This window comes from Podospora pseudopauciseta (assembly GCF_035222475.1).
Source record: "Podospora pseudopauciseta strain CBS 411.78 chromosome 2 map unlocalized CBS411.78m_2, whole genome shotgun sequence".
Taxonomy (NCBI): domain Eukaryota; kingdom Fungi; phylum Ascomycota; class Sordariomycetes; order Sordariales; family Podosporaceae; genus Podospora; species Podospora pseudopauciseta.
In genome coordinates, this window is record NW_026946663.1 from 1,659,677 (window position 1) to 1,672,050 (window position 12,374).

At 54.3% G+C, this 12,374-nt stretch overlaps 5 protein-coding genes across 5 annotated transcripts; all 5 read right to left on the reverse strand.

The window, feature by feature from the left end:
- Positions 1-672: 672 nt before the first annotated feature.
- Positions 673-1,914, reverse strand: QC763_204230 (uncharacterized protein; the record flags this gene model as incomplete). The annotated part of the gene is made up of 1 exon (XM_062909461.1): positions 673-1,914. The coding sequence occupies one exon, from the start codon at positions 1,912-1,914 to the stop codon at positions 673-675; it is 1,242 nt and encodes a 413-aa protein (XP_062768248.1).
- Positions 1,915-2,453: 539 nt separating this feature from the next.
- On the reverse strand, positions 2,454-4,701 carry QC763_204240 (uncharacterized protein; the record flags this gene model as incomplete). Its single annotated transcript, XM_062909462.1, has 4 exons — positions 3,962-4,701; positions 3,816-3,893; positions 2,891-3,772; positions 2,454-2,837 (listed from the first exon to the last, which is right to left on the reverse strand). The coding sequence occupies exons 1-4, from the start codon at positions 4,142-4,144 to the stop codon at positions 2,454-2,456; spliced, it is 1,527 nt and encodes a 508-aa protein (XP_062768249.1). The 5' UTR covers positions 4,145-4,701.
- A 262-nt stretch (positions 4,702-4,963) lies between these two features.
- Positions 4,964-6,181, reverse strand: QC763_204250 (uncharacterized protein; the record flags this gene model as incomplete). Its single annotated transcript, XM_062909463.1, has 1 exon — positions 4,964-6,181. One exon carries the CDS (start codon positions 6,179-6,181, stop codon positions 4,964-4,966), a length of 1,218 nt encoding a protein of 405 aa, XP_062768250.1.
- Positions 6,182-6,605: 424 nt separating this feature from the next.
- Positions 6,606-8,623, reverse strand: QC763_204260 (uncharacterized protein; the record flags this gene model as incomplete). The annotated part of the gene is made up of 3 exons (XM_062909464.1): positions 8,511-8,623; positions 8,353-8,447; positions 6,606-8,296 (listed from the first exon to the last, which is right to left on the reverse strand). Exons 1-3 carry the CDS (start codon positions 8,555-8,557, stop codon positions 6,606-6,608), a joined length of 1,833 nt encoding a protein of 610 aa, XP_062768251.1. The 5' UTR covers positions 8,558-8,623.
- Positions 8,624-8,847: 224 nt separating this feature from the next.
- QC763_204270 (uncharacterized protein) lies at positions 8,848-10,730 on the reverse strand. The gene is made up of 2 exons (XM_062909465.1): positions 9,144-10,730; positions 8,848-9,078 (listed from the first exon to the last, which is right to left on the reverse strand). Exons 1-2 carry the CDS (start codon positions 10,365-10,367, stop codon positions 9,022-9,024), a joined length of 1,281 nt encoding a protein of 426 aa, XP_062768252.1. The 5' UTR covers positions 10,368-10,730; the 3' UTR covers positions 8,848-9,021.
- Positions 10,731-12,374: the final 1,644 nt, after the last annotated feature.

Consider the following 12,374-nt stretch of genomic DNA (forward strand, 5'->3'; position numbering starts at 1 on the left):
TCTCACACACCCAGCTCGACAGTTATTGCAAACATTATCTCCTTGGCGATCTCCCATCCGTCCAGATTTTCGGATGAGTCGGGCGAGGCTCACGAGCCTTGCCAACGAGGCCCGACAGCTACTACTTTGGGGGTCTGCTAAAAACCAATGGCATTCAGTTCCATTTAGAGCTGTCTCTATGGGATCGGCATGACTCGCAGCCTTGAACGTCCGAAACATTTCTAGTCGCCACTCGCCAAGCAACCGCGCTCTAGTTTCCGTCGGAAACTCCCACTCGATCGAGGGACAACAAAAAGCGGTAGGCCAAGACGGGCGCCATCTTGACAGCTCGGAAACAGTCTAGATCGCGGGTTTACTAGGGAATGGTGCCGTGCCAGCGTTTGAGGCCTGTTGATGGGATTGATGTAGTGTTCGCTGCATCGCCCAAATAACTACACTGAATTGCTAACAGAGAAGGGTTCGGCTTTAGGGAACAGACCTCACCGGCTGCTTTGTTACCTAAGCGAACGCGGGCTGTCGGAGTGATGGGGAAGATGAGATCAAAATCAAGCTAGAAAAACGAGTGCACAATTCAAGAGCAGGACGACAGAATAGGCAAAATATGGGCATGAAAGTGGATGGATCTCCCCAGCAGCCAGCTGCAAATCACGAGGGCAATATAGATTGTGTTTACTACACCTGCCCAGAACCCCCTGGCACAGCTCGAGCAGCCCCTTGTTCCTTGACAACCCGCCTAAAGTTCTTTGGGAATCTCCTCGCCAACCTGAACTGCTCCGTTTCTTCTTCCACCGCGGCAGGAAGGTGCTCCCTCCAGGTGCCAGCCATGTCTGATCCGAATCCGAGTTTTCCACCCCACGACCAAGAGATGACGCGCTCTGCTCTTGCGCCTTCAGGGGCGTGGAGGAGGCCGGGGGCGATGTCGACCATGTCTGGGCGGGAGTCGCAGGCGTAAAAGACCACGGCTGAGCAAGTGCTGCAGTGGTAGCGCTGGACGCCTTGGGAGCTGGGGTAGAGGGATAATGTGCCGAGTCTGGGGTCGGTTCCGATGGCGGATTGGAGGGTGGTGGTGTCGAGGGGAAGGGGGGAGGTGGGGTCAGAGGCAAAGGTGATGTGTTTTAGCTCTGCAAAGGTCCAGGCAAAGATCTCGGTTCCGGAGACGAGGCGGCAGTCGGAGCAGCCGTCGAGTGAGCCGAGGAGTTTGTAACTCTCTGGATCGACGAACCAGGGCAGTTGCCCCCCCTTTGACTGGTGTTCTTTAAAGTCCCTTTGGGCATCGCCGGCTTTGAGGACGAAGTCGACGCCGCCGCAGTGGCATTTGAGGGGGATGTTGCCCTCTTTTTCGGGAAGGTGGAGGAGGTTGTCAGCATGGGAAAGGAATATGTTTTTATCCTCGGGCCAGTATCCCTCTGAGGTGATTTCTTTCGACTTTTCTCTCCAGCCTAGCCAGCGTCGGGGTTTGGCGGCGGAGGGATGGTTGAGACCGTTGAGCCAGGGGACTGCCCCGCCGTCGATGGTGTCGGCTAGGAACATGTGAGCGTCCCATTCTATGAGGTTTTGGCCTAGTGGCAGTGGGGAGGAAGGGGTGAGGACGCCGGTGAAGGCGAGGTAATTTATGACGCCGGGGGTGGAGTTGTCTTCCCAGAAGAGGGTGGTGGAGCAGTGACTGCAAAAGTAGATGTTTAAGCGGGGGGAGAAGGCATATTGTTTGAGGTTGTCAGAGGGTTGGGGAGGGGGCCCGGGCCAGAGGATGTCGGTGGAGCCGCGCAGGGAGCCGGTGAGGTGCCGGCAGGAGTTGCAGTGGCAGTTTGTTGCTTTGAGAGGGAGGGAGGTGGTGGGGATGGGTTTGGAGGTGAAGGTCAGGGCGCGGCAGTGGCATTGGGCTGTGAGGGTGATGGTATCGGTGTTGGACTCCATAGTGGTGCTGAAGGGTTGGGTTGTTTGATGGTGGGACAGGATGGCGGTGACAGGTGCGGGGGCAGGTCAATATATAGCCCACTTAGGAGATAACGTGTTGGTTAAGAGATGCAGTTTGTATTACCTCCTAAAGTGTGGGTGATTTATGGTGAATACGCTTGATACGCCCGGCAGGCAAAAGTTGTCACCCGAAAGGCGTCGTGAGCTCCAATGGAAAGCGCGGTTGAGAACCAATCTGACGTCACTTAATTGGCTGTTCAACAATGGGCGATGCTCTCTCGGAATAGTTCCTCTTTGGGCACCGGCCGGTAACATGAGAACACATGGACAAAAGTAGTTTATCTCCGAGGAATTTCTGTAGTTTGTTTCCACCTACAACTAGAGGAAGAGTAATCCAACAACTCCTGAGTGGGAAAATCTCCGATCCAACCATGCTCCAGAAAAGACTTACACACCTTGTTGTATACGCACCCCCACAAACTCCAAAACAGCCAAATCCGATGTAAATGCTCATGATGCCCGTCCGTTTCTGCTTTTGTTTATGCCAACCGCTCATCGTTGCGCGCAATGGCACTTGGGCTTGCGAACCCATTCTGTTGGCTGCCTTCGTTCTTTAGTAGCTTCCTGCTTGCTGCTTTGTCGTCATCTTCGTCGTCTGTCATGAGACCATCAAGCTCAAACTCGCTGGCATCCTGCACCTGAGCCTCGTCACCACTGCGAGCGTGGCCGTTGAGGGTAATCTTGGACGGGGGGTTGGCGGCACGGTCGTAGACGTTGATGAACATCATGACGACCAAAAACACCAGGAAGGCCAAGCTGTACATGATCAAAATGTACGCCACGGCGTCCATTCCGGAACCGGCAATGAATGCCATTTGTTCTTCGGTAGCGCCCATAAACAGAAAGCCTGAGGCGTAGAGGAGCTGTATGTGTGTGTTAGCAACACATTGAAGTAGCCCGGTTAGCAAAGACTTACAAAAACAGGAACATATTGGAAGCTGTTGATCTGTGTCCCGTCCTCTGATACGCCTGCCTTGTCCCTGAGCACAAAAGAGATCTCGATGATGCGAGTGACACCAACGGCCATCAATGTATACCCAAATGCTGCGTGTGTCATCGCACTCGTCATCAGCTCCTGAGGATGCGCCGACATGGCCCATCCTGTAATGAAGATGACAAAGCCAGGGACGAAGTTGCGCTTGGGGGTGCCGTCTCGGCCCTTGCTCAGCCAAACTCCAGCGAGGCCGGCACTCCACCAAATGATGCCCATGGTCGTGTGCTGCCAGTCATTCCTGACCCATTCGGTTCCCCATCTGTGCTCAGTGAAGGTGTTGACACAACCCCATGCAGCAATAACGGCGCTGTCGAAGAACTCTTGGCTGCGGCCAGTCCGACGGAGCCAAATCTGACCAACGAGCAGCACGATGGTAAGGAGGACGCCGTATGCGATGAAGGCACTGCCCATGATGAAGTGAGCGGCACATTGTCCCAGGTGATCACCCTGGCAAAAGCCCAGTAGAGTGATACCTCCAAACAGCATCTGAACCCATGATAGCAGCGGGAATGCTTTTCCGTTGACGCTGTGAAGAATGCGAATGAAGGGACGGATACGGCCGTGGATGCCCCGCTCGAGATGTAGCTTCAAGTAGACGCCCAAGACAATCTGAGCAACCAGAAGAAAGAACAACGGTGTTGCGGCCTTTGCGTGGGCGTTTTCCGGGTTGAATTCGCGGCCCTTGTGGAGATGGCCGAGGGCGTAGCCTAGCAATGCCAGTACGGTGCTGCCAACTTGCAGTGGGACGTGCCAACGGCTTTTGACGATCTGGGTGTGCGCGCCATTGTCAGCCCCAGCTCTTCGCTTCGAGATGTCGATAACAACCCCTACTACGCCGTTGACTTACCCCAAGCACCATCCCCAAGGGAAACAGTATCCCAAAGGTAAACGTCTGTAAAAATATGTGTATCCATAGTGTTGTATCCTGGTATGTTGTCAGCAAGACTCGATACCCTGGATTCCAATGCTGCCCAGAGCTCACGTCTAACATACGATTGGATCCAGCGATATGGTTGACCCTTCCGGGATGTTGTCCCCGCCGTGATTTCCATGCGATAGCGCCATTGGGAGAAGTGCGGCGGCTACTGTGATCCTGGCGATCGAAGGAGAGATTCGAGGGACATAACGCAACAGAGACGAGGAGCCAATGCTCTCCGCCTGGGTAGCAAAAGTCATGGCGAGGACTCGGTTTCGGCAGGACAAGCAGCTCCCTGGAAGACCGCTTCACTGTGGACGAGCTTGCGCAACTTTGGCACGAATGCACGGATCACCGGTGTCGAAAAGATCAGATGAATGCGGGCGATGACGTTACTGTTATCGTGGGGTTCGTGGCGGACGACGGACAACGAAGGCGCAACCGAGAACAGGAACAGGAACAGGAACAGACACAGGGCTTTCAGGTGCCAGCCGCGGTGGCCAGAAGTTTATCGTTATAAAGGGAGCATGAGAATTTGATCCTTCTTGGAAAAAAAGGGATGGGCTTTTCGATCCGGCCTCTTCGGCATCGAAATCTTGTCCAAGCTGCTTGGATTTCCTTGGACAACTCGGCGCTCATATCGACCTGTAACTGCTTCACCCCTGCAGTCGGGTACTCGCTCCTCGGCATTGGGATGCGTGATTGGCCAAGCAAGCAATTCTGTGGGTCTCAATCTAACTGCTTTTGGCCAAGCCTGGGCGCCGGGATATACTGGCTTGTCCAAGTGGGCATGTTCCTCATGTTTCCTCGAGTCGACATCTTGGGAGATGGAAAACATCGCCAGTTGTTTCACACATTTTGCTCAAGATGTTGGTGTGAGTCGCACAGAGATTACTATTCGGGGCTTACTGGTAACATTGCGCAGGTACCGTCAGCTTCGCCAAAGGTACTCTGCAGCGGAGGGGGGGCCACTGTTCATCTCTTGGCACCGTTACACAGCCATCCGGACAATCGGGGCACAGCAGACAAGCTTTTGAGGCTTCATTAACTCAGGTTGGCAATTAATAATAACATCGCAATTATTTTCCCTGGGCAGCGAGCTTCATGTCGGCCTCCCACTCCTTTTGCATCTCGTCTGCAAACACATCATCGCTCAAGACCCTCCACCCCACTAGAGCCATGCCTTTCCCGCACTCCACCGCTCTCGCAAACGCGTCCTCCGTTGCGGCGGCCCTCGTAAATCCCTTGGTGTGGTTCGGCGAGCCCTCCTCCGTGCCGATTCCGAAAACACCGTGGAACCCGGGGCACTCGTAGCAGACGTCGCCCATGTCGGTGCTACCAGCTAGGATATCCTTCGGCTCGTCATAAGAGACCGTTCCCTCCGGCATCGCCTCGACATATGCCTTGCACAGCGATGCGCTTGGTCGAACGTCGGCATACGAGTTGAGGGGCTCCGTGTGCATCTGGCAGCCGGTTGCGAGCGCAGCGCCCTCAAAACACTTCAGCACTCGCTGCCACAGCGCCTCCGCCTGCGCACGTGTTTGGCTGCGGATGTAGTATTCGACGCAGCAGTTCCCCGGTGTGACGTTGGGCCGGTCACCGGCCGATCTGAAGATACCGTGGATGCGATCGTACGGGCGAATTTGCTGGCGCAGCATGCTGATGGCATTGTACGAGAGGCACACAGCATCGAGTGCGTTGACTCCGTCCCAGGGCGCGATGGCCGCGTGCGACTCCTTGCCGGTGAAGTGGACACGGAACTTGACGTTGGCCAGCATGCGCACAAAAGAGACGCCCCGGATGTGGGACGGGAGGTTGTGGCCTGGCCCTGGATGGACCATCAACGCTGCCGAAGCTCCCTTGTAAGCGCCGGCTGCGATCAACTTCAGTTTACCACCACCTCCCTCCTCGGCAGGAGTCCCCAGGAGACGAACACGACCTGGCAGGCCGGATGCCTTGAGAGCGGCCGCAAGGCCAAGGAACGAGGCGAACGATGCTGAGGCAATCAAGTTGTGTCCACAGGCGTGGCCGATGCCAGGAAGGGCGTCATACTCGGCATTGAAGATGACAAGACGGCCACCAGAGCCGAACTCGGCAGAGAATGATGTCTCGAGCCCAAAGGCATGGGGCGTCACCTTGAAGCCCAGTGAGGTCAGGATGGTGACGAAGGCTTCGTGTGCCTTGAACTCTTCATATGCTAGCTCGGGGTTGGAGTGTATTTGGTGGTTGATGGATGATATCTCGGCGTTTCTAGCTTGTATCTCATTTTCGATCACGGACGTCCACTGTTGAGCCATGTTGGTGAGGATGTTGATGAGGACTTGATGAAAAGGATTGGTGATGGATGATGCCAGCCAGGAGAAGAACTCAATTGGGCAACCGTCTTGTATCAGGTTTTGGACAGACCACAACGCCGAATATCCTCAAAACGGTCCGCCAAGGTCTCTGCGAACGGCTCAACTCTCAGCATCACAAAGATCGGTCCGGCTGATGATGGCATTGGATGGTTTGCCCTTGGCGCTCCCCGCCATGACAACCCCACCGTTCTCTGATGGTGTTGGTCACTTCGACCAATGGTGCGAGAGTGTGTTCAATATCATCGAGACGGCCATTCGTTCAATTACCTACTCACGCTACTCTGCCGATACCTGAGAGCAAAATGATTTCATTGGATATACCGAGACGAAGGAGCAAATCGTAAACTCGACGCCAGGTGCGCAATCACCCCCGCATCCCCCACATGCCGCCGAAACCAGCAACTGGCACGCCGAGACACGAGGCTTGAAAGATGTCGCGAATCTTGGCCATTCCAACCCTTGACCCACCCTCTTGAAGCAGCAATACACAACGCATTGCTTGAACAAGACCTTCATCTTTGAGTTCCCCCAACGCCCAGATTCGCTTGAACGGATCTGTCGTCTCGATCCCCGCCCAGAACAGCGGCCATTGCATGCGATCTGGCTGGTCTTCTCTGCCGGTGGCCAAGCTTTTCTGGATGAGGAGCAACAAAGAATCAACGACGTCGGCAATCTTGACAGCCTGGGGCTGGGGTGAAGAAAAGGCGAGATGTTCCTCAGTCAAACTGCATCGGAAGTGGTAGATGCGGAGTGTATAAAAGTTCACTCCAGCCCAATCTGCATTCAACATCACACGATCTCGGAGCGCAGCATTTGAAGAGGTTAGGCGTAGAACGCGAAGAGGACCTGGCTCACACTGCAAGGCCTGTATCTTGCTCAGGATTTCGTCGCTGGCCTTTGTATCCAGGGGCAGCTGTTCATCGGCAGCGTTATTGACCTCCTGCACGAGGACCCAGGTGTCGTGGATCATGTCAAGAGCGCTGGAGTTCTTCATGTCGTCCACAACCTCGTCATCGGGATATCTCTCGGCCCAGAACGATTCCAGAGTGGTTCTTGAAATCTTGTACAGATCTACCAAAGCTTGCCGAGAAGCTGACGAAGTTAGAAGCCTGGCAATCCTCCCACCTTCTCCTTGTGTGGCTGCTTGTGCATCAATCCAAAAAAGCCAAACCATAAGACGAGCCAACAGTGCCTTTTTCGGCTCCGGCCAGGCCGGATTCTCCGCATCTGCAGAAGTCAACATTTGGTGGAGGTTGAAAGCCGTCAAGTACTCCTCCATCATCTTGCTGAGCCCACTCATCAGCATGCGGTTTCCTGCAGCATGGCGACGCTTCTGGTGCAGGTAAAGGAACCAAAAACAGGACATGGCATTCAGGGGGTCGATTTCGCGACTTCGGATCTCTGCCTCCAGCTGCTGATGCCCGAGACGATAGTTCTCATCGGCACGGGCAAACAGGGCGCCTTGGGATCCTGCTCGCCACGCCATTTCGTTCTGTGTTGCTGCCAGGAGGAGATGCAAGACAGCTTTGCTTTCGCGGGCTGTCTCCCACACAATAGCATGAGTAGACCAGTTGGGATTCTTCGCGCTCCCAAACCCAAACGTCGCGCTGCTACGGTACCATGCCAAAGCCTTGCGCTCCGCTTGGGACGGGGATACGCCCAAAGGCAGAGGGGCGAGAAGGGCATCGGAGCTGATGTGCATATCCAATGTTGGTTCGGGATACGGGACAGGAAACCATGGCATGAAGTCCGAGCAGTCTAGGCCCGTGAGAAAGCTGAAGTCTGGGACTATGGGCAGGTCGCTCATCGACAAGTCAACGTCCGGCGTCCAAGTGGATGCTTGAGCCTGAATGAGTTGGTCATGTGTGTCGTTGACGGCGGGAGCTAAACGTCTGAGAGACCGACTTTCAGCTTGCGGGATGTCTTCCTCTGGCTGGTGGGTCTGTAGTTCCGGAGGAGGAGGCCATTCACACCCGGTCTTTTGCTTGACACACTTCAAGCAAACAGGGTGTCGCTCATCGCATTTGACATGTCTAGCACGGCACGTCAAGCAGCCTTGCATTGATGCTTGGTCAGTCAAGTGGCTACCCAACCCCACGGGGGATGCTTACCGTTCTTGGATCTCGTCCCGGTTCTCGGTTCAGCGGAGGACATAGACATCTTCTTGGTCTTGCCGACGCGATGTAAGCGTGTACCCGAGTTGGAACTTCGGCGAGGGTATGGGTAAGTGACAATGGCGTGATGGAAGTCGGGTCATCAGGTTACCTACAGATTCAAGTGGCGACCCATTTTTATCTTATTATCTTCTCTTCGCATGTCGTCCCTTCTTCGTTGGCGAAGGTGTGCTTGCGGGGTTGGGGTTGTGACTATCCAGCCTCGTTCTCACAGAGTTGACCCCTCATGGTCCTGGTGGTTGAAGTGTCGGCTCGACAGACCAATCATCTTAGACCGTCGCGTGAAAGCACCAATCGTCTTGTTTCTTCTGCGCGGTTTCTGCATGCACCGAGAGGACAGGGCTTGAAGGACAAATATTGGGTACGCTGCTGTCATCTACAGCTCAGACTGGCCCAGCTGCAAGCATTGACACGAGGACTCAAGCCATGGTGTAAAAAGGTAAACTCTTTCTGTCTCTCTATCCTCATACGTAAGTATCTGCATACAGGTTTTCTTCCATTCGTCTGCTCTAACACCCATTACAAACCCAGGTGCGCCACTCGGCTAGCTGGCTTGCACCCTCCACAACTTCCAGTTATTCCTGCAATGGTCTCTGGTATGTCCTATCAAGCCTTCTTGTTCTCGGTGCTTCCGAGTGCTTGCAGTTTCTTGGCGTGGAATTGCTGTTAAATGTCAATCGTCACGATCAGGGAGATAAAGGGGGTCATTGGCTGAAGGAACCACTCACACCATCCACACCAGCCCCAACCAGCTTGAGCGGAATCTTTTGCAACAACCAAGGCACCGGAACATTGACACGGGTCACCTTGGCATCCTCATCTTTGACCTCTGGGTTCAAGAGGACATTCCTCGGAAGCAAAGGGTCGAAAATCGAGGGCCTTGCCAACCCAACCATATCGCAATCACCCCTCCTGAGCGCCTCCTCCATCCCAAGCCTGGTGGTGAAGCCGCCCGTAACCATCAATGGAATCCCGGCCAACTCCCGCTTAGCTACTCTGGCAAACTCGAGAAAGAACGCCTCTCTTTTCTTCGTGCTCTCGGCGAGCATCTCCCTGGGTTTGATATCCTCAAAACTGCCCCCGCTGATCTCGACAAAATCCAGCTCTGTCTTTGCCAGGAGTCGGAGCTGCTCGATGCTGTCTTCTTTGCCTTGCCTGTCGGTTTGCTGGTGATCCACGCTGTTTAGCTTGAGGCCTACGACGAACCCTTTGTATTCTTTGGTGGCTTCCCTCACGGCAGCGATGATCTCGAGGATGACGCGGGCTCGCTTGGCAGCTGTGCCACCGTAGGCATCGGTTCGCTTGTTGGAATGAGGGGAAAGGAACTGCGTGAGGAGGAAGCCGTGGGCGGCGTGGATCTGGACGCCGTTGAAGCCGGCTTTGGCGAGGATGAGGGCGGAGTGGGCGTGCTTGGTGATGAGGGATTGGATTTCGGGGAGGGTCATTTCTCGGGGGTGGGCGAAGAGGAGGGTGCGGGCTATCTTTGGGAGGAGGCCGGGGCCTAGGTCAAGGGGAATGGGGGAGGGGGCCAAGGGGGGTTCGAACATGGAGCGGGCTTTAGAGGCGAAGCGGAGGAGTTGTTTGCCCGGGTGGATTAGTTGGACTATTACTGGGGATGGGGGGGTGGTGGAGGAGGCAGGGGGGCGGAAGGAAGCTGCCCAGGATTGGAGGGAGGAGAGGAGGGTTTCTTCGGGGAGGTTGGGTTGGTTGGCCAGAACGGCGTTGGTGGTGACTTGGAGGGGGTCGATGGCTACCGAGCCGGTGAGGATAAGGCCCCAGGAGCCGGTGGACCAGGAGGAGGAGATGGCTTTTAATTGGGGGGAGGGGAGGTTGGTGGTGGGATCGGCGCAGTCTTCGAACATGGAGGCTTTGGCGAGGCGGTTGGGGATGGTGAGGTTGGAGACGGGGAGGGTTAGGGGTTGGGAGAGGAGGAGGTTAGGTGATGGAGGCATTTTGGGTGTTGCTGAAGGGGCGGAAGGAGCTTTGGTGAGTATTGAAGATTCAGGGGGTCAAAGCGTGATATCAGGATACGGTGGTGTGGTCTGGAGTCAGCAACAGGTCCAGCTATGCAGTGGGCATGGTGGTGTTTATACTTGAGCATGGAGGCCTTGGTTTGTCTACTTCCGTTGCCCAAGTGGATCATGCCCGTTCCCATGTTTCCCTTTTGACTTCACTGCCTCACTTCCATAAGGCACGCGTATCACATTGGGTCATACGGCGGGCCTCGGTGTTGACGCTGGACCATCACCAAAGTGTCCGTTTAGCAGGTATTTTCTTCGAGATATTTGTCAAACGGACAAACTTTACCTTCTTGTCTAAGAAGTCACTCATCGAGGCTCCATATCTCGGAGACATATGATGGTCAGGGTGAGGCATGGGGTCTAGCTTTGCTTGTGTAAGCCATCGCGCGCGGTTTCTGTTTTGGGACTAGCGGCTGTGCAACCCCAACCCTTGACACAAAGTCACTACAACCACTTGTTGATGACAATGAGGACAATGTTGGGATGGTTACACCAGCGGCCTACAATTTCTAAGCCCAGTAATAAGTGCTGTTGGAGTTGGTCTTCTGTTCGGTCAGTGCTGAATGCTGATGTTTCATCATTGGTGGTCTTGTCTTGTGCGGAGACTTTTATGTTTGGATGGAACAACCTTCGCCGCTGATGAAGAACCCCGAGGTTTGAAAGCGAGGTTGCGGATGTTTTCTTTTATCACACTTGAAGGTTTGTACTCCGTCAAAGCTTGGTGCAGACGAATAGGGACACGCCTATTTGATGGCAGAGTGTGGGGGGTGGAGGCTTGTAGGGAAGGAACGTTCTCCTGATTACACCCCTTCCAGGCACTGTTAGTTTCCCCCTGGATTCTGCATATAAAAATTGTCTTCTCGACTACCCTCTCTAACAGATGGCTGAATGGGGGTGGGACTGCTGAGGCTCTTGCTGCTTCATGTTGGGGGGTTATAAGGTAACCTGGTAAGTGGTCATGTTGGGGAGTGAAGGTGGGAAGTAGCGGGACCGGAGGTGTGTCAAGGCAAGTTCCAATGAGGTGCGAAGGCAAGTTCAAGTGCTGTTAATTGCAGTGGCGTGACTTCTGTTGATTCTGTAAAGGAAGGAGAGAATCTGTCTTACACAACAGCTGAGCTGAGTGCCTTCCTTTCAGTCTGGTGTTGGCGGCAGTTGCTCTCACTGCTGCCTGTCCCTTCCTGTCATTACTTTTGCTGGTAAGGCAGTTGCGTCAAGCCAATGGAATGGGTCCTTGGCACGGTTGCCGTTGCTGTTGCTGTTGCTGCTGGAGTACTTGCAGCAGAGCAATCTTGAATTACCAGCAGCGAGTTTTGACTCGACAGCAACTTTGATTTGACAGCAGTTTTTCTGACAGCATGTTGGTTTACCAGCAACTCAACTGCTCTTGGCCATAGAGAGCCATTGCAGCAAAGCATTAGCTTTGGTGTTGGCCTTCCTCCCTGCCACTGGTGTGGTGCCGACTGATATCTTTTCAAGGCAGTAGTTTGTTCAGAAAGCACATTCAGGGGATCGCTCCACCTTACCCCTTGCATTACTCGCCCGGCTTGTACAACGTCAGAAATGTTCCGGCTGTTTGATCCGACACAGTGGCTCTCCTCTCAGGTTCATGGTGTTCCGGACCCTTGGCTAAATGACGCTTGATCACTTGAACCGGTACCCTTATTAACGGCTCATTGTCTACACGGCACCCCCACATACCCCCATCACCATAATATTCCTCGATTGGCCAAAATCTGAAGCAAACCCAATTGATAGTTGGTGAGCATCTTTTGCTCGTTCCTGTGGACTTGGCTCTGCATCACACAGCAGACAACAAGCTTTCGCGCTATCACCATCGAACGTGGCCAAGCAAAAGTCATCACATATGGAGTTTTAGGAGTTTTACTTGCTGACGCCTTTTTGCAACCCTGAGATCAAATCCTCCCTTCGCACAATGAC